Source organism: Micropterus dolomieu, linkage group LG08, assembly GCF_021292245.1.
Source record: "Micropterus dolomieu isolate WLL.071019.BEF.003 ecotype Adirondacks linkage group LG08, ASM2129224v1, whole genome shotgun sequence".
Lineage (NCBI taxonomy): Eukaryota > Metazoa > Chordata > Actinopteri > Centrarchiformes > Centrarchidae > Micropterus > Micropterus dolomieu.
The window spans coordinates 3447809-3472881 of NC_060157.1; the positions used below are offsets into that span (position 1 = coordinate 3447809).

The 25073-nt window shown below is 39.1% G+C and overlaps 1 protein-coding gene across 1 annotated transcript in view; it reads right to left on the reverse strand.

Moving 5' to 3' along the window:
* Positions 1-25073, reverse strand: part of acss2 (acyl-CoA synthetase short chain family member 2) — a 46514-nt gene that overhangs the window by 15475 nt on the left and 5966 nt on the right. Inside the window, 6 exon segments of the mRNA XM_046055252.1 lie at positions 2810-2857; positions 4448-4559; positions 5386-5461; positions 7684-7756; positions 7851-7954; positions 8063-8154. Coding sequence (XP_045911208.1) covers positions 2810-2857; positions 4448-4559; positions 5386-5461; positions 7684-7756; positions 7851-7954; positions 8063-8154 — 505 coding nt within the window.

The window sequence follows — 25073 nt, forward strand, 5'->3', positions numbered from 1 at the left end:
TATATTATATATATATATTATATATTATATATTATATATATATATATATATATATATATATATATATATATATATATATATATATATAGTAGTTTAAGGAACAATAGGGGAAAGGGAATCTTCGTTTATAAAAAGCATGAAAACCTTTGGACTAACAGAAAGACAAAATGGAGAAAAGATAGAGAAAGATATGTAGGAAGATAAGACAAGCAGAGAAATATATAAAATAAAATAATAAGTCATGTCCCCACAAAATCCACAACAACTTCGGTATTTTTCAGCCTGGACCTTATTTTCCCATGTAATTGTGTGTGACTAATTGGGAAAACATTTTTTGAAACTTGTATTGAGCGAGCAATACAGCAATGTAATCCTTTTGTTGTGCAGTAAGATGCCTTTTCTCTTTATCCAGAAACAGTCGCTATATCGCGCTCGTCAAAGCCACCAGACTCCATGGCCAAAAACAGTGATTTTACCTCGCAGAGCACAGGAGTTGCTTTTCCTACCGCTGCCTCGGTCGGTTAGTTTGTTGGTGTTATTGTGTGACTTTGGTGTGTTTTGGCAATTGACACAGTGTTAGAACAGAGAGTTAAAAAAATCCTATTTTTGTCAAGGGAATCTGGCAGCTTTGATGAGAGTGATTTAGTGACTGTGTGTGGTTCAACAAAAAAGGATTTTACTCTTTAAAAAAGCCCCGTCTCTGCAGAGGTCCCAGAAAAATCAAGTGAGCTCCTTTCAGTAACAAACAGTAAACCGACCCAGATCTGATGTCCACCCTACATTGTTCACAGAGCGATCCATCCCATAATGCTGTTTTCATGGTGACATTTGTACAGAGCTGATCCACATCATGTTGGCAGGGCCTTGTGTTTTCAATTATGACCCAAGTGTTTACTGCGTGTTCAGATTTTAAATTTTTTTTTATTATTATTATTATACAGGTTTGCTTGCAGATGCACCATCTTTAAATCTTTATGTGCACAAGCAGAGAAAACAATATTAACGTCGACAGATGTGAGGCAACGTGGCTGTCGAAAAGAGAAAACACAGGGCTCTGCCTCTTTATTTATATACAACTAAGTTTCTGAGAAAGAATCAGGGGTCTGTTTGTTTCTGCATCTGGGTAAAATACAAGGAGGAAAGCTTTGTAAATAAATAGTTTGTGCATTTAGACATGAATCTGATTCTATACCACATGACATGAGGTGAGGGCTGAGCGGTATGACTGGAATCAATATAAGGAAATTAAAAGAATATTTTGTGATATGTATCATAATATGGCAAATATATGAACAAAATACAATAATATATACAATTATACTGAATGTTTATAACCAATAATACTAAAGTGTTGCTCATGGATTTCAATTAGTTCATTGGAGTGTGTTGTGTGGATTATGCTCATTATGACCTCTTGCCAGTAGGCAAAATATTAGTGCTGTTTTTCAATATTTCTGAGCAATTCACTCTTTAAAGCGACTATAATCTATATTTTTATATTAACGTATCACTTAATGTGACAATGTGTTGGGTGTTTAGTAGTGATGAACAAACAGAGCTAAACGAGAGTGAATGCTGATTTCTTAATTCAAGGCCGCTTACTAGCTTTTATCTGGGTTCACAAATCGTAAGCTATTAAGTGGACCTTGAGTACTGACTTTTTTTCAATATCACGAGCCCTTCACAGCTAACTGGTGTGACTGATTTACACATACAAGAAGATGATGCTCACAATAGAACAGAAAATGGGAAAATTATAAACGTTAACCCTTAAGAACCTTTTTCATAACGGTGAAGGCCTTTTTCTAGCTGAATTAACACCACTGATTGAAAGCCTTCCGGCTTAGAAATGTGGCCTTCAGAGAAGTTTTAAAATTATAGAAGGCAAAGTATCTGTATTCAAACCAAAAATCCAATCCTGAACAACAGACCGCTGATTCTTCCTGGCATGTGGCGGGTGAGTAAAGGAGAGAAGTGTTATACAGAAGTTCAGAAAAACACAACACCTTTCAGCCACAGACAGCAGGTCAGTTTGGGCTGTGTACAAAATCTAAAAAAGGTGCTCAACTCCAACAAGAGAGTAGTCGGAGGCGAAAGTGTACAACCGCAATTTAAAGAGCGTGTTCACAACATATACAAAAAAAAGAAGAAGAACAGTGTTAATCCAAATGCCACGCTTTCAGAGATTTTATATTTTATTCCAATGAATAAACAGCACAGCAAGCATTTAAGAACACAAGCAACACTTTCCCATCTTTTATGGTGTAATATCGTCTCTGTAAACTTCACGTATATTCTTTTTATTTCCATTCATGTCCCATTTCTGGTCTTAATTTAGATTCTGCTGCAAATCAGTCAATCTGAAATGTAATTTTTAAAGCTGACAAGTAATTAACTGCAACAAAAAAAAAATCGAGTTTTACGTCTTGATTTAACTTATTGTGTCCGTTTCACATTTTCAGCAGATATCAGAGATAAAATGTTCTTCACAGAATTTAAGTTCAATCTTTACTAAATCAGGGGAAATCATTTTGTCATGTTCACAAATGTAAGCTGAACTGTCAAACATCACAGGAATAAACAAACTGCGTTGCTGGGTAAAAACAATAAACAAGCAATAACAGTTTCTTAAATTTTATCAGGGGGTTTTAAAAGACTTGACATGCCAAGTCATGAAAGACAACTAGACAACTGTTTTTTGTTTTTACCCTACAGCAGACATCTGCTTGTGGGTGAAATTCTCCTTTCAAAAGCAAAAGTAAAAACAGTGTTATGGGGGTTTAGTGGAGAGATGAGGGAATGAAAATACCTGCGGAACAGGACGTGTTTTCTTTACTCTCCCTGTCTGTTTCTCCTGCTGGATGGGAGGGAAGAAAGGAAGAGGAGGTGGAGGAAGGAGAAGTCAATGAGGGAGAGTGGTTATTTTAAAAACTCACATTAAAAGAACACAAGCTAAAGAAACCTGGGTCCGCAATGTCACCTCAAGTTAACACATTGGGAGACGTTTTAGGAGCTTTTCAAGACTACAGAACAACAGAAAAAGAAGTGCCTTAGAACATAAAGACAGTCCTTGATGCCCAAATAACCCAAATTCAGCGGCATCTCCAACTTTATGAACATGTAGATTAGAAATTCAAAACATTAAATTATATTTAACAGATAAGGCTTCATTCTATATTTGTGTTCTCTGCAATGAATCCCATGAAAAGACCCAAACCAGCAGCATGTTAGTCCACCTCGCAACACAGTCTGACCTCTGGGCTGAGGCTCTCCGCTCCGAGCCCATTGGCCCATAATGAAGATGCAAATCTTTTTAAAAACACCTCAAAAATACATAGTTATATTTCTTAAAAAGAGGCTCAGTAATTTCCTAAGAAACAGCTGCTCACTGTAGTTTTTAAATCGAACTAACAGGATGAAACAGTGCATTTGTTGGGGACTATTTTTAGTGGCGGATGAATCCACATTTTTGAATCAGCGGGACGGTGCGTGTGGGACTGAGTTAGAATAAACTACAGTATGTGTGTTTGTGGTGATGAAGGAACATGTGACCCAGTGCAGCAGTGAGGCTCACTGATGGCTTTTTAATAGTTTTTGGACAACAATGGAGCTCTGTGGCTCAGAGGAAGGAGCGACATCAGGCCGTGATACGCACAAACTGGAATTATGCTTCTGAGGAGATCCAACTTAACATTATTGCAAACCTATGCAGAGAAGGGTGTTATGGGTAACCATAGATCACAAAGCAGGTGACACCTACCAAATCCTCAACAGTGACTAGATCCAACATCTAGCTGAGAGGTTTTTCTTTCAGAGTTTGGATGTAACAAGTGATCTCCTAGCAGAGCAGTGAAAACTAAATCTCCTCATCAAGGCACTTAAAATCATTGCCCATCTCATCAAAGTCCCATCCATTAAATGTTGTTGTTTTGTTTTTTTTGTTTGAGGGTGAAACAGATTAAATTTCCTGCTTTCTTATATGAGTTCTTTGAATAAAAGAAACGCACACACCAAACATGTATGAACGTCACCCAGGTACATTTTATTATGCACAGAGAAGGATAATTCCAGTTTTAGATCAATTAAATTGTTGGTTTTTGTCTTATCATGGGATGTGTTGACAATAAAAATACAGAATGTCGCCACCCTTCTCCTTTAAAAGACACACAGGAATCGGATGAGAATTAGTATTATTCACATGTTAGTAAGCCTGACCCCTCTGTGATTTGTCTGACTAAGATGGGAGAAGCAAAGCAGTGATGTTTTCTTGTGGAGAATGTGAACTTAAATTAACTTAACATATAAAAGAATACAACATGCTGGGACAGCATGATATGATGATTCAGTATAACCGCAGAAGATCAGACTAATGTTTCAAACACAGGCTGCAGTGACTCTTTGGCCTGGTCTGGAACGGGCAAGTTTGGGGCTCTAGTTTATGGTTTACCTGCAGATCAGGGCAGGATCGTTTGGCGGGAGGAGACTGAGAGCCCAGGGGAGTGTCTTCTGCTTCTTTAGACAAGTGCTTCAGCATTATACACCTGTGTACTGGGAAACCCCTGCACAGAGAGAGAAGAGACATCCAGACGGGGTATTTATTACCGTCTTACACCCAGTGAGCATATCGTTTCTCTCAATCCTCAGTGTGCATTAAGTAATTTTTCATCTATTCAACTATTTAATTTCAAAGAGTATTGCAGAAGTGTGGCAATGCACTGGAATACTGCCGTGTCTGAAGGATAAAATATTAACCAAATGGTTTTGCTCGCATGTTGCTACTGGATCATCCATCTATTCAGTAGCGAAACAGCAAGATTGTGCAAATGCATGGTGTGAAGAGAGCGTATCTACAGTAAATCCAACATTGTTTCATTGTCAACTCAGTTCAGAGTGGCTGCTTTGTCCATCAACATCAAGACAATCAAGGTTGTGTGTGTCTGTGTGTTGGAAAAGAAATTGTAATGAAACATGTCTGACTGTTGGTTTCACGTGAAAACTGCGTATTCCTGGACAAGAGAGGTGTCAAATGTTTTTACTGATTAATGTCATATTTAAAACTTAGTTAATTACATGTTTTTGCTGCATTTGGAGGAAGAATTTTCAGATGATCCCAATCCTGATCACAGGGTGCCTACACATTTTCAATTTCAAGATTACATATGGTCGTTCAGTCCACACTCCTACACAGAAAGATGGACAACGTTCCACTGTTAACAGACAACTTGATTACTATAAGCAGATTATTTAAACAGGAAAGATTCTGTCCCAAGCTTTTCAGTCCATATATACATGAATTATGTAAGCGGCTGATCCCTGTATAAGTGTTTGTGTATGTAAATACAACATACAGGTATAGCATTCCTGTGTGTGTGTGTGCGCGCTTACTTGTTCCTGCATTTCTGCAGTGCTTCGTCAGCTATGAGCTTCAGGTTGATCAGCTTATCTCCTCGATAGAACCCATCTGAAGGAACGAGAGATGAAAACAGATGAGCAAAGAGTGACAGAATGAGAGAAAAGAAAGAGGAGAATAATGTACTTGTTGGGTTTGTTTGCATTTCTGCTAAAATTCATAGCATCCTGGATATCGTCTGTTTCAACCAAAATTATTTTGATTTTGCTGTACCTGATTAAACTGGAGGAACTCGAACAGAGGAAGATGGCTCAACATGATGAGAATTAGTATTGGTGGCTTGTAGGAAATCGCTAAGAAATGTTGCCTGAGCTCAGAATGCTTTTTTGCACAGCATGAAGATGGATTTTGTCCCCCTGCCTCTTACAGTCTAGTTGAGCTATAAAGATATCGCTTCACTGCTGTTTGAAATGTGTTTATTGTGTTAAAATATCCATCTATTCTTTAACCCTCTATCTGTACTTTAGGGCTGCAACTATTTTTATTGTTGACTATGTTCTCAATTAATCGATTAGTTGTTTAATGTAATCTTGGGCTTTGGGAAAGCCCAAGATGACGTCCTCAAAAATTCAGGTTACTGTCATAGAGAAGCAAAGAAAAAAGAAAACTTTCACATTTAAGAAGCTGGAATCAGAGAATTTTGGCTCAGTACTCAAAACCAATTATCAAAATCAAATAATAATGGACTCTTTGTTGTAGCTCTTCTGTCCTTGCTGTTGCTTCCAGCCATGTTGTATCCCTCTTTTTCTGCTGCATGTGTTCTGTCAGCATTAAGCTACATTTAAAAAATTATTATTTTATTTATTTATTTATATAAATATATATAATTATTTCCTAAAGAGCAGTCAATCCCAAACTCTCTCTTTAATTGGCTGGACAACACAAGTCTCATTGTCTCACAGGTCAAAGCTCGAACTGGGATTAGTTTGAAAAGAAGTAAATGTTTCTTTGGCCGAGGCACAAGAAACTGAGAACTGAGAAAACAAGGTACAAAATGTGTTTTTGCACAGTGTTCCTTTACCAGTATGTTTGACCTTCACTCCGCAGAGTCTGACAAAAGAAGGCTGTTTTTCGCTTTCATCTGCTGAAGGAGGAAAGTTTCTCTCTGCTCACCTTGAATCGGAGTTTAACACGCGTACAAACAAAACTTCCAGCACATATGCTTTTCAGGGAAGTAGGTGACATTTTGTGCTCAGAAGTAAAAAATAGTATAAGTAAAAAATATTTACACATTCATATAAAGCTTCTGGACTTTTTAATTCAATTTTCAATGAGGGAGAAGAATAGAAAGAATTTTTAACAGGGTAACTTTAACCTTTTTGTGCAAATTCTACCTCAGACACAAATTATTATTCAAAACAGATAATTATAATGCATCTTAAAACATTTCTAGAGGAAATATTTAGAGGATACCAACAACTAGTAGTATATACACTACGTCTTTCTTCAGCTCACTCCGAGTCATTTTGTGGAAGAACGCCAGTTAAATTTCTACAAAATGGAGGTTATTCATTGTTAATAAGTGAAGCCCTTTAAAGACAGGTCCTCAACCCCTGCAGTTTCATAAGAAGCTGAGATACTTTACAAAATGTTTTTTTTGTGGCAGTAAAACTAAACGAGAGCCGGTGGAGAATTTAGCTCAGTTTCACCATTCATACTGTCATTATTCTCTTTACAAGCTAATAAAACGTTATGAGTAAACTGACGGTGATCAGCTTACAGGACTTTATGAATGAGAGAAATGTGTGTGTGTGTGTGTGTGTGTGTGTGTGTGTGTGTGTGTGTGTGTGTGTGTTGGCTCCAATTTCAGGCCATTAACCCAGTGGATTAACAGATTTATATCCCCAGACTCTAATCCAGATAAAAAGACGTTGATTACTGGTCACAGCTCAGCACCTCGTCTTCAGCCACTTATTTCAACCGTTCTGCGGGACTAGCGGAGAGGCCAGAGGGACTGTAACAAGTTCTGTTTTCAGAAAGACACTGAACCTCTTCCTGCTCAATCACTGGTGTCTCAAATTCCCCAATATAATGTGACGGGGAAATGTGCTTCCTTGTCTGTGTGAACACACCTTTAAGGCAACTGAGAGAAGCAGATCTGGAGCTGATAGCGATTCATTATCTTCAGATAAAAAAGGGACACGTCAGCAGGAAATGTTCTTTGCGTCAGGCAGGCATAAACCCCAGTGATCCTCACACAACCACCTGTTATTTAGCACTGCCTTTATGTGAAAACCTCCTATGAAGACTTGTTTTCTTAATCTTAAACGCACCTGCTGTGACGAGCAGTGTACACTGTGAGTCCAGGATCCTCTCACACAGAGACTCAGCAGAAAAACCTGCAAACTGTAAACGTACAGTATTAAATATCTCAACACTTCCATAATTCAGAATGTATGTGTGCACCCTTCCTTTATAAAGAAATGTATTTCAAACTCACCACTATGGAGTGAACTGCACCGATGCGGGCGCAGGCCAACATGGCTACCACCAGCTCCACCACCATGGGCATGTAAATGGACACACGGTCGCCCTTTTTCACATCTGCACCACACAAGGATAGACACAAAACAACAAAGCAGGGAAAAGGCCAGATGTAAGATGGTTGTTTTACTGAAGACCTCAGTGGTGGATCAGGTAGTTTTAACGTACCCTGAGACTTCAGGACGTTGGCAAACTGACAGACCCTGTGCAGCAGCTCTCTGTAGGTCACCGTCAACTCATCACCAGGCTCGTTGCCTTCCCTAAAATAAAGAGCAAAACATATAGAACAAAATGTATAAAAACACATAATCATATTTTGAGAAGTACTCGTGGTTTCTTAACATTTGTGAAATAAAGAAACAACAAGTAAGTAACTCTTTGCACCACCGCATCTGGTTTGTGCTAATTTTAAAATAAAGTCCAACTCAATATCAACCTTTAGGCTGGTCTCTGCTAAATTATCTATCTAGAGGATTGAGCTGCAGCTAATATCAATATTCTTTATTGATTCAAATCTGCAGATTATTTTCTGCATTAATCTTTTGGTCAGTAAATGATCAGAAAAGAATAACCTCCACAACTTCCATCCAGTCCAAACTCTTGTTCCAGTCATCTTCTAATGGGTTGAACTTAAGCCCAGCTGTGAACGTTTACTCATCTCAACTCTCACAGTTGAGTATCATCATCGGCGTTAAAGGAAGTGCACGCTTGCAAAAGGTCACTAACACACACTCGCTCTTTGAATTCGGAGGAGTAAGACTTTGATTAATCACACTGCCTCGAGACCAGAGAGAGAAATGAATGAGTTGTGACAGCTCTGCCTCTCCAGATTATCAAATTACAGCCGTGCTCTTAAGTGCAGCTCGTCTCTCAGCGTCACAGTCGACGAAGTGACAAACAGTTAGAGAGGAGAGGAGAGAGGCAGGCTGAACCAGGAAGGAGAGTCCAAAGCTGTGTCCCAATTCTGTCCTCTACAATATTAAATAAGAATATGTAAAAAATCGAAACTGTTCCACACTGAGATTAAATGTATACAATTATATAAATGCATAATTCAGATGTTTAATAAGCCCAAGACTTTTTAAATTCATATTTTGTTGTTATCTACTATGAGAGGAGTACATATCTCTCTATATCCCCTCACTGTACAGTTCGTTAACACTGTTTACACTTTAAATTCTGATTTGAGGTGTAAGAGTTATACATTTTAATGTATACATGTTTAATGACACCACCAGTATATTGTAGGGTAAAGGTTGCAACTAACGATTATTCTCATTAGAAATTCATCTGTAACAATTAATCTATCAATCAATTAACAGAACGGAAAAGGAACTTTTAGGAAATTGTGACGTGAGCATTTTTCTCTTATTTTTGATTCTTCAGATCAAACAATTATTCTGTTAATCGAGAAAACAATCTATGATTAAAATAATCGTTAGTGGCAGCGCTACAGTCAGAATTGTTTGAGTAAATCGATTAATGGCCTAAAAATGTGGCAAGAGCCCAAGGTGACACCTTTAAATGTCTTGTTTTGTCTTAACATATTAAATATAATAAGATATAAAAACAGTTCCTAGAATCCTTGGTGGACAACTTAAAACCAATAATCATCAGTTGTCGACTGACTAATCGATAAGTCGATGACTAATCATTTCAACCCTGGCCTATACAAGGTACTTTATACTACTGTGACAGTATTCAGTTTTTGTATAAAATAAATGTGTATTTTTCCATTTTGGAGCAACAGGAAATGATGCAATGTGTGCTGACGTTAATCAATCTGCAACTTTGGAATTAAACTGCTAACTAAACATCACAAACGTATTACCAAAGACTTAATACTTCTGTTTTACATTGTTCTCTGAGCTCTTCCAGGTGCGGTCTCATCACCATTCATGATTCATTAAAAACAATTTTAAAAATAAAATTAAGAAGTATTTTTTGACACATTTTTCATCTGAATGATTAGAAATATGTACTTTGTGCTTACTTAATGTACCATGGAACTGGGACACAGCCCAAGAACCAAAGTTTAAGTGCACCCGAGGGAGGGTTGATGCGTTCATACAGGAGACAGATGATTGAAAGCGAGTAAGAGTCAATAAGAGAGAGAGAGAGTATGAGATTGCATTAAGAAAGTGCCCTTAGAGTGGGGAAAGCCACAATGGGGATACATTAACAAAAGGAGAAGAGAACAAGTGCAAGTATTAGAGAGCAAGAGGGGGAAAAGAGAGCAAGAAGTCGAGCTTAAAATGCACCATGAGGCGAAAAAACTAACTAGATATGTCGCCCTAACAGCACTATAATAAGTCCATCGTCAACCGCTTATCCTGTGTACAGGGTCGGGGGGGGCTGGAGCCAATCCCAGCTTACATTGGGCGAAACGCGGGGACAGGTCGCCAGTTCATCGCAGGGCCACACATAGACAAACAACCACTCACATTCACATCCACACCTAAGGACAATTTTGGAGACACCAATTAACATAGCCTGCATGTCTTTGGATGGTGGGAGGAAGCCGGAGCACCTGGAGAGGAGAGAACATGCAAACGCCACACAGAAAGGTCTGTGAGACGACAGTGCTAACCACTGCACCACCGAACTGAAGATTTGACAACCTTCACATGAATGTGTGATGTTTTTTGATAATTTTGATAGGATGTCTGTGAAGGTTCTCAGTGACCCAGGTCATAGTTATCCAAGGAAGGTTAAAGTCAGGGGGAAATTGGTTGAAGATACTCGAAGATGTGACAGTTTATATTTAAGCTATTAAGACAAACATTTGAGCATTCGAGCAAACTCTGTTTATCACATTTTCTTTTTTAAAAGTGTAGGCCAATTGTTTTTTTTGTGTAGCCATGTAAATTTGAATTTGCTATGATTGATATAGGCTATTTCTCAGGAGGGTCATTTTTATTAACAGGGTGCCATTTGGACTTCAAACTTGGGATAAATAAATAGATAAAGTTGATTTACCTATAATTCAAAGTTCTGTTGTATAAAAGATATATCTTAATTTATAACAAACATATTGGTCGAGCTACTTGATTGTATTAAATTTACATATATTAACAACATGTGACCCACAGGACATGTCCACCCTGTTAAGGATTTAAACATAACTGTTTAAAAGTGTTTTCAGTGCATGATTGCTACTAAAATGACATTTTTATAGAAATCGTGTCTCTCACTCTTATCAGTTATTTGTTTTAATTTTTAAACAGGCCTATATATAGGCCTATATATAGGGTATGCGCACAACGTCACAGAACGCAACACAAAACAACACATCTAAAATGGGAAAGAGCTGGACCGCCGGTTCTTTGTTAAGCAGTAAGGATCATTGTCGAGTCCGACTGCCTTTAATTAGAGCAAATAATCACTTGTTTTACTCCCAGTTTGCTAAACGCAGCCATGGTAATAGATATTTTCCGGAAGGGGAAGTGACATCAATGCATACCCTCTATTCATAGTTTTCACGTGACGTCACATTCCAAGGGAAGCGCTCCATTGAAGGGCAAAAAAGACGTTATTTTCCACTGTCTGCCAACCAATAATCAACTGATACGCTGTTACTTTAGCCAAAATGCTGGATGGTTGTTGTGCTTTCAGATGCACTAATCGAGGAGGAGACAAGCCTGAGCTGTGTTAGGTGAGGGATTCCCTAGAAGGTAAACATAAACATTACCGTTGTGCGGCGGCAGGGACCTGGCAGTTCTTAACGGTAGAAATGCAGCAGCGGACGCTGTAACGTTATATGGATCAGATATGGTCACTTGCAGTTTGTGTTCACTTCTTTCTTAAGTTGAAAGGTGATCCAAATAAAATTTGACTGCTTTTGTGACGTCTCTATGTTGGTCTGTTGTTTTGCCCTCCAGGTCACCGCGCATGTAACGTGACAGAAAACTATGAATTGAGAAAAAACAAGGGCACATTAGAAAAAGGGGGCGTATTTTTCCACTTTTCTTTCCCTCATGAAAAATTATGATAAGAATTACACAACGTCTCTTGCCTGTATAGTCAACTCCTTCCATATCTTTATGTAAATATAAATATACACTTAATATTTGGTAATTTCAATAAACTATGAAGGAAAAATACCAACATAACAGGATGGACAGAGGTCTAACAGGGTGGACAAAACACAAGTATATACTCAGTATCTCACAAAAGTGAGTACACCCCTCACATTTCTGTAAATATTTGATTTTATCTTTTCATGTGTCAAAACTGAAGAAATGACCCTTTGCTACAATGTAAAGAAGTGAGCGTACAGCTTTTATAACAGTGTAAATTTGCTGTCCCCTCAAAATAACACATCACACAGCCGTTAATGTCTAAACCGTTAGCAAAAAAGTAAGTACAACCCTAAGTGAAAATGTCCAAATTGGGCCCAATTAGCCATTTTCCCTTCCCGGCGTCTTGTGACTCGTAAATGTTACAAGGTCTCAGGTGTGAATGTGGAGCAGGGATGTTAAATTGGGTGCTCTCACACATTTCCTGATACTGATCACACAATTTGACAGCGAATTAAAATTAAACATAACATTGTAGTTTCTATAATTATTACCACAATCATTTATCAGTAATACATTTAAAATGGGGGAAATGTGAAAAATTGCGTGGTAGGTCTATTTAAAGGTGTGCGCCTCTTAATTTTCTGCCTGTACCTGTAAGATTTTCACTTAGGGGCCACAGTGCTCCTAGTAAAAACAGTTAGTCTGGAGCCATGCACTAAAGACATCAAACGTTTGTCTTTTAATAAGTGTTTAGTCTAATATCCTTTACTGCTTATCCATTTTTAGCTGATAACTGCAGTGCAAGAAACAGCATTACAGTAACACACAGATAAAGCCCTGCCTTGCCCAAAATTAAACGTTACAAAATCACAGATTGCAAAATATCTGTCTTTCAGCAGCAGTCAGTGCAGATTTCTTAAAGCTCACGCTTGAGCTGAAGTGGTAAAATGATCCATAAACAGCAGCCAACACTCAGTGTGTGCGAGTTCCAGTAGGAATTTCTCAATAGTGCACCCAGTATCTGCATGGGTAAGTGCGTTGTTGGTAGGAGGGGAGCTTGCATAACTGAAAGGTCTCTGTGACCCACTTGCCGCTGACAGCTGACAGGAGCTGCACACAGAATCACTATAGTGACGCTCTGACCTTGACAATCATCGGCAACACGATATCTCTCTCAATTGGGTCCACATATATCCAGTCTGGCTTCTGTCCCGTGTGGAACAATTTTGACTTGCAAAATGACATGATGAAGCCATGAGTGAGCAACCGGGCTGGTCCCAGGCCAGAGGAAGTTAGCCCAAGTAGACAAAGAAGGTTAACTGTTCCAGGATTTAGCAGTGTTGTACTTAGGGATGCACTGAAATGAAAATTCTTTGCCGAAGCCGAATATAATGAAAACATTTGCAGATAAGTGAATATTGAACAAGTACATTCACATTTTTGCCTTTTTTCCCCTCCCATCCATCGTCAACCGCTTATCCTGCGTACAGGGTCGCGGTGGGCTGGAGCCAATCCCAGCTGACGTCGGGCGAAAGGCAGGGTACACCCTGGACAGGTCGCCAGTCAATCACAGGGCCTTTTTTCCCCCCATTGCATAATTTAAATAGTCAAAATGTGCTTTTTACTCAGTGTTTCCCACAGGACATGGAGAGACTATGGTGGGTGGGTCTGAGGCCCAAGCCGGTAAAGTAAATTACATGTGTCCATTTACTTTTAATGGACACATGTAATATGTTTTATACTTTCTGTGAATATAATACAATTAATCTTATTTCCATACTGTATAGACACCTTATTTTGAAAACCGGATGTTGTCACATGTGTTTCCTCCTCGCGCTAAATTCATCAAGTCCGACCCATTTTGATAAATAATGTATGTGGTTCTCGTACGGCGTAACATGAAGACTTCACAGCCTCTCTTCAGGCAGGACTCTCATACTGCAACACTTGTCTTTGTAAAGAGAGAAACTGGCAGGATAAAGTCGCTAACCTGCCTGTGAGCTCGCACTGGGCCGTTTCAGTTACCTAAAGTGCTATTTTTGCTATTTTCGGATGATTACTTTCGGTGGCTGAACATTCGGTGCATCCCAAGTTGTACTATATCTACACATTTCTGTTCATACACTGAGCTCACCCATCTATACAACAACAATATTTTACACATAATTAAATAAATGGAGACTCCAACCTAGTTTTTTGACGGCAAACAAGTGAATTCCCTAAAATGTCCTCAACATCACACTTATGTTTATACCTTTAACATGAGAGCAGGAGGGAAAATGTGCTGTAACAAAATAATATATAATCATATTGTGATTATTTTGACAGATACTGTTTATTTGAGTCACTTTTTATTGGTGACTTTACAGATACAACAATAAAAAGACAAAAACAAAAAACAACAATGCCATTTGTTTTTATGTTGAGGTGTACTTTGATAGTAGAAGGTGCCAGTAAGGTGTTGAAATGTAATTTATGTCTCTTCAGTTTAGGGGTGTGCACCAAACAAGCAAGTTCCCTCACGGCTGGAGAACATGAGTTGTAGGCCGAGGCGTCTCTGTAACACCACATGGCTTCAGTTATAAATAGTATGTTGTGACTAGGGATGCACCGTTCCAATACCGATATCGGATATTCGGGCTGCAACTAACGACTATTTTGATAGTTGATTAATCTATCGTCTGTTGAAGCGAATAATCGACTACTCGGATTATGAATCGCAAAATTACCCAATGCGTCTTATTTACCTATCAGCTTTTAAATTAAAAGTTAAAGTTAAAAACTTGAGGTTGTTTTAGGCACGTGCTAATTAAAAGTCCCAACAATAAAATAAATACTGCTTTCAAAAATACATCTTTTAATGAACATTTCTGCTGCAGCAAAAGAAAGTTCCACTGAAATCAAGTCCTGATCTGAGCAGCTGATCTGCTGTTTAGTGAAGGAGCAGTTTACGCGCCAGTACTGCAACACACCGGGACAAACTGACACTGTATACAAAGACAGGAATAACATCATGCATTACATTTGCCGAATTTACAAGGGGGGGGTCAAGAATAACGATTTTGTAGTAGACAGCATTTGTATATTTCCCCCTAACTCGACAACACACAAAACAAAACAAAGGGAGTTTGGGGCGGTTTACCCGCCGCCTCACGCATAGACAGGAGAACTGTTTTCTCTTCTTTAAATTGTCCGGTGTTGTCTGATCTTGCGCTCTCGGCAGCAACACGTTCTCCAGCTGGGAACAGTGCCATGAGCGATACATCGTTTATGATTGTAAAGTCAGGGCACATCTGGAATGTGAATGCGGCCGTTGTGCATCATAATTATGTGCTACTCTCAGCGCCATTAACAATCAAATTGACCGAGGGAAACTGTATAGAAAACGTTACAGATCGTAAAGTGAAACTTGCTAACTAGCTTAGAGAGACGAGTCTTCATCATCCACAGAGCAATAACGTTATGTGCCTCCTCTTCAGATGTTGCGGTGTTTTCAGGAAAGTTCAGCTTTGCAGATGCTGCAGCTACCAACCTTTTTGGCTGAGTTAAGAGTGAAATGCTCCCACACTTTGGAGGTTTTATATTGTGAAGGTGTTACTGCAGCGCTGATGTTGTGTTGTTTTAGACACTTTACTGTTCACATCACTTTACTCCGTCAAGGTGACGGTGTCGTTACGGTTTGATGACGTCATGAACGAATCGATTATTAAATTCATTGGCAACGATCGATTAGTTGTTGCACCCCTATCGGCTATCAGGCCGACACTGACTCAAATAGTTGGATCAGGTATTGGTGACAAGGGGGCCGATCTATTCATTTCAATTACGTGCACACAAAGCGATGCATCAGCAGTGCACTGGTGGACCCTAACCTTTTCGCTAGGAGAGCTAACACAGCATTTTGTTTTATAAAGTTTGGATGCAATGCTTAAGTCGAGCCTGATGTTGCCTTATACTTAAAATAATGATTCCCAGTATCTTCCTCACAGTGAGAGCTACAGCTTATTAATTTTACACTGGTATCAGATCAGTACTCAGCATAACCCAATACCCGAAGCCCAGGTATTGGTATCGATCAAAAAAAGACAGATCGGTGCATCCCTGGTTGTGACACACACTTTTCATTCTGCCTATAAACTTTTGACAGGGGTGAATGTTTGACACTGTCGAGCTGAGCTTGCCGAGTTTAAGGTGTCCTAAATTGGTCGCCACGAAGAGAATAAACTCCACCCTCAGGATAAAGACCACTAGTGCTAAAGACCAAAGAAAAATAAAGTTGTTTGAGCCTTAATGCATTGGTCTTATACTGGTGTTATGAAGATTAGAGCTTTTAATAGAGCCTATAAATTACATATTTTAGTCTAGTTTGAAATTTAATCACAGCAGATAGACTTGTTTATTTGTCCTCAAGCAGAAAATTATTTTCCACAGTCCTTTACATAGCATAGCCTAGCATAACATAACACACACACGGACGGACACTGTACACCACAGACTGTATTTCACAGTAACTTAAGAGGTTACTTATTTAAAGCTCGTATGGCAGCAGAAACAAAGCTCTTGCTGAAAAGAGCAGTATGTCCAGACATCAAAATAGCAGGAATGTAATTTCATGTCCACAGCGCTTCAAAGCACCCGTCTCTGCTGGACTGAGTACAACAATCAATGAGTGGTTGTGAGAAGCAATGTGTATCTGCTGGGACTTCATGTATCCTGTTGTGATCAGACGAATAAACCTCCCTCCCTCTGCATCCCCTCGTTATTATTCATTCAGCATTGCAGACAGAGGCAAGACAGAAAAACAGTATGAACATACTGTACGCTGCTAAATAACAAGACGAGAAGCACATAAAGTCTGAAATTACTATAATATGAACAAACAAGGTCCCTTCTCAAAGCAGCAGCCCACGTTTATTGTGAAAATATAACTTGGCTGATGGAAAAAGGTAAACAAAGAAGTGACGTCTGAATAGTAAATTTAATGTTACCCAGGAAACCATATAGGATATTGCAGCGGACATTATATTATTTGTAGTAGAGGATCGAACTAAAAACAACTCGTGTCTAATAACTGGATTAAGACATTTTAATGCTTTGAGATTTTCAGATGCAGATGCCACCACAAATCTCAAACAATTTTTCTGCCATCTTTGAATGATAGATGCCGCCTCATGCGTGTCTGTAGCACGGCTCGAGACTAACGGCGTCCTGTTGTCCTGGGAACGATAGTGTGGAAAATGTGTCTGGGACAAAGAGAAATATTCTCTGGGACGCCTCTGGGACGAAAGGGATTGTGTTTGTGTTTATTTATTACTATCACTTTGCGCTGGGTCGGTTCAGTTTGTCATTTGCTGACTACAACGGAGCGCGTCTTCTCAAGCTGTTACCATAGTTACTATCATTGGCTGGCTGCTCACCTGTTCTCGCGGTACAGGTCCATCTATCCTCTCACGAACGGCCTGCTGACCTCTCAATCGCACTCTGTAACACTCGTACGTTGAGCGCCACACATCAATCTTGGACAAATCCATATTCCGATCACGTCGACTGGCTGCGAGAATCATCTCCATCCAGCTAATGCAACTCGGCATGCGGCGTGATAATTAAGTAACCCCACGCCCCTCGCACGCTGAGACGCAGCCAGCAGACCCGCTAGTAGAGTTTTGCATTATCAACATCTAAAACCTGAGGCACAATCTGGCTCTGTTTAGGACTGTCGGAGTATCAAAGCTGCAGAAGTTAACATAAGGATTTGTGCTGAGATTTCTGTCTGATCACAAGTATTAGTTTCGATTTCGGTTTGTACCTCCGATGAAGTGCAGTGCACTCTCATTCAGTACAGTCTGAAGGGGAGCACTGCAGAATATAGGTCAGGTAGACTTTTAAAAAATATTATGAATTCTCATTAAATAATGATGAGAATAATGTTAATTTTTCTGGACATGTCAGAGAGCACAGATCTGTGGGAGAGATTCTGAATGTGCACAAAGTTTTGAACATGAGCAGAAAACCTGCCGAAACACAGGAGCTATTAAAGTCCAGGACTTTATAACTGAATTAAAATTAAATCATTTCTCATCGAGGTAAAAAGGTGCCCCAACAGACAACTTTTCAGTTTTGTTTTAAATCTTTTTGTTTGAATCGAGCAAAATAAATATTTATTATTTTATAAATTTATCATCATTTATTATGTCACTAACAACTATAGAGGATAATAAAGTAAAGAACCAACATTTTGATTTTCGGACGCTTTACATTAACTTCAGGTTGGATGGTTTCAGAACGGAGGTGAAAAAAGTTAACCGTTAAATTCACCTGTTACACCGAAGGGAAACAAATGATGTCTACAAGTGATTGCAATATATATTTTTCCTAGATCCCCCCCTCGTTAGTTGCAGCCCTGCTCCTGTACACAAACCTCTTCATAAATAAGTTTGACCTTAAAAGGCACAATTATTGTTATATTACTGATTATTTCACATGGTGGTGCAAAATGTTTGCACGGTGGTAACAAAGTTTTCAGTGAAGGTCATCTGACTTGTTTCTGTGCCCAGCTTTCCTATCTGGAAGTGTTGAGAGCGATAACACACACACACACACACACACACACACATAACAGTAAAGCCTATTTTTAACACTGTGGTTTTAAATGTCAGGGACCAGTCTCACTGTCAGACAAACACACTTTCTTTTATGTGAGGACGTCACTAAAAATAAAGTAGCGAGTATCGAACAAAATAAAGAAAATAAAAAAAGATCAATATTTAGTGAAAAAATAACAACTGTAAGACATATTTTTAAATATATTGATAAGATTCAGGAACATGAACGCACACACATAAATACCTACGAGAATGTCCTGATCAACTGAATCAATAATTTGCAAATGTTTGTTCATACTGGTTATTGTGCAGGTAAATCACAAATCCCTTGTTCTGATAAATTACCAACAAATAACAAGTCTATCCCTAATTTTGAGCTGTACTCTATGACATGTAGCCTACATTACTTTGGACTTAAATAAGAACTGAAAATGATCAACAATGATTCTTATAATCTATTAAATTGTTTAAATACTTTTTCAAGCAAAAAAAAATGTCAATACTTGCAGGTTCATGGTGCGTGAAGGTTCATATTCCCTGCTTTTCTTTGTCACATATGATAGTAAATTTAATATTTTTGGGGGTTTGCACTGTTGGACACAAAAAGCAATTTGAAGACACCAGCTTGGACTCTGAGAACTTTATAGTAGGGCTGAAACGATTCATCAAGAAACTCAACTAACTTAATTACTAAAAAGCATTGATGCAAATTTTTTATTATATACACAGTGTTTCCCACACAAAGACTTGGTATGGGGGGCCCACCCAAGTATTATCAATAATGAAAATAATCATTAAATTGCAGCCCAAGTAAACTTTTCTGCAAATAAAAGTTATATCCATCGTATCCCTAACCCACAGCGAGGGACACACTTTCTGTATCTCTGCCACATTCAATCACACGTTTTCCACTTCCCCCTCATCGCCCTGGATAACCCTGCTTTAAAAAAGCCCCTGCGTAACCTAACTGCATTCATCCATTCATGTCAGCGACCGGAGGCAATTGACACAATGGAGCGAGAAAGGAGCAAAAAGAGGCAGAAAGGCTTTGAGAGAAGGAACTCGGGAGCGAGCGAGGTGAAGTAAAGATGAAACAAAGTGATGCTGCAGATATAGAGGAGAGACAAACGTGAACGAGTGCAGCGTTTTTTAATGAAAGAAAGTCAGCCGAGAGAAAGAGATGGAGCAGTGAAATGAAAGCTCATGAGCAGATTATGTGTCCTTCAAAGAGGATGGAGGTTGCTTTATGTCATCTTGAAAACTTAAAAACAGGGTTCAAACACTTTATCCATTTCAAAATTCCAGATTTACATAATATTATTTATTAAATATATTACGGGAAGTACAGAGAGCCCAAGTCCCCTCACACACAAGGTTTGTCAATTTAAAAGATAATTTTGTTCATGACGAAAGTTGCAGTTTGTCGTGAAACAGCGAAGTTACATGTCGTTTTGTGTGAAACCGTTTAATGAACTACATCTCGTCTCGCACAGTATACGTCACCAACATGTTAGCACGGTAATGCTAGCTAATGTTTATTGCTTGGTTGCTGCTAATGAGATAACTTAGCGTGTTTAATCCAATGACTCTCGGTCACCGTCTCACATCATCCTCTCATGCAAGTTCTTTTACGTTAACTTCAGTCATTTAGAGAAAAAGTTACGACGTAACATACACAACTTTTGGGTTTTGTGGTCTTTGTAATTATGTATTTTATATGTAACAGTTTTACATCAAACTGCAACTTTCTTGACTGTCAAATGTATATTTTAAATTGACCATCATGTGGAATTCAGAGCACAATTCAAACGGGATCAAAAGATTTGTTGTCTCTTGCCATTGACTACTGTACATATTTTTTCCGAAGTAAGGTCCCATGGTGGTCCACCGAAAGGGGAGGGACTTAGGCTCTCTATGGCAACGCCGCTCAGACAAACTACATTGTGCCCATTTACACATCTGCTCGGGGTCTCTATTTATCGATAAATATTTTTGCTTTTATTTCACATTTGCTTTGGCAATATGGCAACAACGTACATGTACACACACACACACACACACACACACACACACGTTAGCTTAACTGACAGCTTTCTGCTGTCAGGGATTTTACAGCTGATGGTCAGGCTGTGGTAAGTAATAAGTAATGCTATATTTCATTGTACAAGTTCTCCCAGAGAATAAATATTCTTGTTAATAATCTTATAATAAGATTATTTTAACGGCTCTGAGTTCTCCATAGTTGATCCAAGGACCCGCAAAAACTATGTCCTTAAACACTTCGACATACAACCAATCACAATCTGCCACGTCATCATACAAAACGTACAGCCAATCACGTTATGTGACGTTACCAGCAGGTGCAGAACCCCGAGCACACCTGGTACATACACCATGCATGTGTTTTCCACAACATATTGGCTGCACCAGCTGCTTGCTCCAAACACAGAAACACTCTTGTATTATAAATCTAATGTGATCAATTTAAGAACCGGAATTTTCCAGAAATAGTCTGGAAACAATTATTTTTCCTTATTCCCAGCCGTTGCGACACCGGCATACACAGTGATAGTAATCACGTGAACCCACTCTAGCGCTGAGTTGCACCCAGCTTATGACAGAGTTTTGCAATATAAACATCTAAAAACTGAAGCACAAACTTGCTCTGTTTGACACCGTGAGCTGCAATTTTTCAGAGGTGCTGAAGTTAACGTGAGATTTCTGCCTGATCACAAGTGTTGTCAGTTAGTAGCAATAACATAATGCACAACAGAATGTAGGGCAGGTAGATTTAAAAATAATTAGGAATTCTCATTTAATTATGACATTAGGTTTGTAATATTCAGACTTTTTTCTGGACATGTCAGAGAACACAGATGTGGGATTGATTCTGAATGTGCAGAAAGCTTTGAAGATGAGTCGAAAAGCTGCTGAAACACAGGAGCTATTCAAGTCCAGGAGTTTGTAACTGAATTAAAATGAAATATTTTACCATTGAGGTGAAAAGGTGTCACATACACACAAGATGACACTTCCCCAAACAAAGACACAAAGAGGAGGGAAGACTGATTCATGCCTGCATGTGTGTTGACTCACCTGGGATGATATTACATGAGAAAAGCGGATCTTCAGTAGAAAACACATATCTGAAAGCAACACCAAGCCTTACCGCGTTATATTCAGTTATATTTTTAGATTTTGAATTGTCACCTAGTTTCCCCTTTACATAAATAAAAAACATCTCCATCATAAATTCATGCAGAAAAGGCAAGAATTGGTGCAGAAAAAATCACAAGAATGCAGGAAATTAAGCGTTTAATGTTCATGATTTTTATATAATTCAGCATTGAAGAGATCTTAAAAATAGTGTCTCAATCTTGTGAGTCGCGTCACACCCATATTAATGATACAAAATATAACAAATAAATTATGATGTAATTTTACGTAGTTGTGAAGTTAGTAGTATAGTAAGTTATGTGTAATTCCAGCTTCTCAAATGCAAAGGCTTGCAGCTTTTTTCAGTCTTTCTCGATGCATGAAATATCAGGAAACGGTGCTTTAAAAGTTTCACGTGTAAGTTATATTATACTATCACAGATCTGACTAATCGCTGCAGTTACTGATTTAAATTTTGTGTGCTCTCGGTGTGAATGAATGTGTTGGCTTTGTGCCTGCATTCCTCAGTACAAGAGAAAGTGTGTTTAAAGGGGTCGCTGATGTATTTAAAGCCTGCTCTGTCTCCGGCTGGTGTGTGTGAGTGTGTGTGTGTGTGTGTGTGTGTGTGTGTTGGGGTGGGGGGGGGTCACCTCTCTGAGAACACAATAACAGGATTGAACACCAACAGATCGAATGAATGGAGCAGCAGTCATCCTCCCCTTCCTTTGTCTTTCTCTCATACTTCCCTTCATTATTATTCCTTCTTTTCTTTCCTCCAGCTTTTGTCTCCATCTCTCACACTTTTACTTCTGCTGTTCCCTGTTTTCCACGTTAATATTAAGTAACTTAAACCTTATTTATGAAACACTTTTCTAAACGTGGGTCACAAAGTGCTTCACGATAAGTTACAAATGATAGAATATTAATTAGGGGTTCGCATCTTTACTGGTCTCACAATTCGATTCAATTACAATCATCAGGTCAACGATTCGATTCCTCGATGCATCACTTCATGTGTGGGAATTTCAAGGCACCTCATTCCGATTATGAGGCTATGATGCAACTGTAAAACGAACATGATAAAGATGTATTTTTCTCACTGTGTGACTACTCAGTACTTGCAAGCAAGCAAAGTATTTTAACAACAATCCGAAGAAGTAAATGAAATGCGGCTGTTATTAGTATATATTCAGATGGGGGTTGAGCTACACACTTTACAACGCTCCAGCCAAACCACGTTCACTCCACCTTAATATAGCTGTTCATTTTTTTGTCTCGTCTGGTGTAGTTACATGTTTGTTTCTTGTCTTGTAAGTTGATTATTGTAATCTTGTATTGAGCACCGTGGGCCTTGAGAAACGACATTTGGTTCATTATGTACTCGACATGTGGATGACTGACAACAAACTTGAACTAGCAGCCAAAAAGCATCCTGCTCAGCTTCCAGACTGCAGTCTGCAGAGGAGATGTTAGCTAACGTTAGCGCTAACTGCCTTAACTTGTCCAGCAGTTGGAAAACAACAGACAGACTTTAATAAAGCTAAGTGCTACCGAGCAGCACGGTGTGCGGCTGAAAGTCATTAATGTTAGTTGCGCGTTGATTTCATTGATCATTTGAAAGTTTAGTAGCGGCAGTCTCTCAATCAACAGCTGCCTGTCTGTGCCGAACAGCGAGAACCACGTCTCCGTTGTGTGCACCGCACAGACGGCCCGGAGCTGCACTTCCGCATTTCCGAGTTCCGCTTTTTTCTTCCGTCAACATTACATTACAAAGTGATCCGGGGGGCATCAATCGATCCGGATTGAGCAGACCTTTCATTTGATACCCTGGATGCCTATGTAGCTACTACGGGTCGGCCACCAGGCCGCGAAAACTCCATGTATTCCAAAGCGGCGAGAGAAGGCAGGCACAGCTCCCATTACTGCGAAATAATCAAGATGGTGCCCGGTGAAAACGCAAAAACAGCAAAAACGCAGTATGTCAGAATCCTCAATACGACTCTATACGGAAACGCCAAAGATGGTGATTACCCTCCCGCTAGAAAGCCAATTGTCTGCCTTTAATAGCCAAGGCGGGAAACAAATTTCAGCCAGTCTTGTGGTTTCACTGACGAAGGGTCTACTACACATGCGTCACTACTACTTTGCATGAGTTGTAGAAGTATAACCTTTGGGGAAAAATGCTTTTTAAACCTTATTTTGGGGCAAAGTCATCAAACTTCATCCGATTTTACTGCTGATTCTATATATGTAGTTTTTATGTCCTGGTGACCAGTGAGAGTGCAGTTACGGCTCTCTCCCCATTCGTCCAGACAGTGGCCTGACACAAGTTCAATCTCAAAACGTTTTTCACCAGTTTGCAACGTTTTCGAATTGAACAACATGTTTCCTTGAAACGTTACGCAACAGGCTTCGAGGTATGTTTTCTTCCGTTTGGTGGGCGTGTCACAGGTGTTACCCAATCAGCTGCGACAAGTTGGTAAACACAGCAGAGATCAAAAAAAGCAGGAAAATGCAGTGCACTTACACACACACACACAACAGGGTGTTCAAGGCACCACCGTTTCCATTGAAAAAAAAAAGTTTTGCTACATTGAACTCGCCCCTGGTCTTCACAATAACTGCCCGGAGGCGTTACCAAGATGGCTGCCAAGTGGCAGGGCTTGCCTATAAGGACGTTGTTAATACATAGACTAAATACATGACATAAAGACAAGTTGTTAATAAAAAGTTCTCAGGACAAATCAGAACAACTGTGAGCATCAATAAGAATAAAAACAGTCATCAGAGATGGATGACCTGATGTTGTTTCCATAACCTGGGAGCCAGGACAGCACAAGCTCAATCACCATGACTAAACAAACGCACAACATAAATACCCTACAGTGACTAAACAAACGCACAACATAAATACCCTACAGTGACTAAACAAACGCACAACATAAATACCCTACAGTGACTAAACAAACGCACAACATAAATACCCTACAGTGACTAAACAAACGCACAACATAAATACCCTACAGTGACTAAACAAACGCACAACATAAATACCCTACAGTGACTAAACAAACGCACAACATAAATACCCTACAGTGACTAAACAAACGCACAACATAAATACCCTACAGTGACTAAACAAACGCACAACATAAATACCCTACAGTGACTAAACAAACGCACAACATAAATACCCTACAGTGACTAAACAAACGCACAACATAAATACCCTACAGTGACTAAACAAACGCACAACATAAATACCCTACAGTGACTAAACAAACGCACAACATAAATACCCTACAGTGACTAAACAAACGCACAACATAAATACCCTACAGTGACTAAACAAACGCACAACTTAAATACCCTACAGTGACTAAACAAACGCACAACATA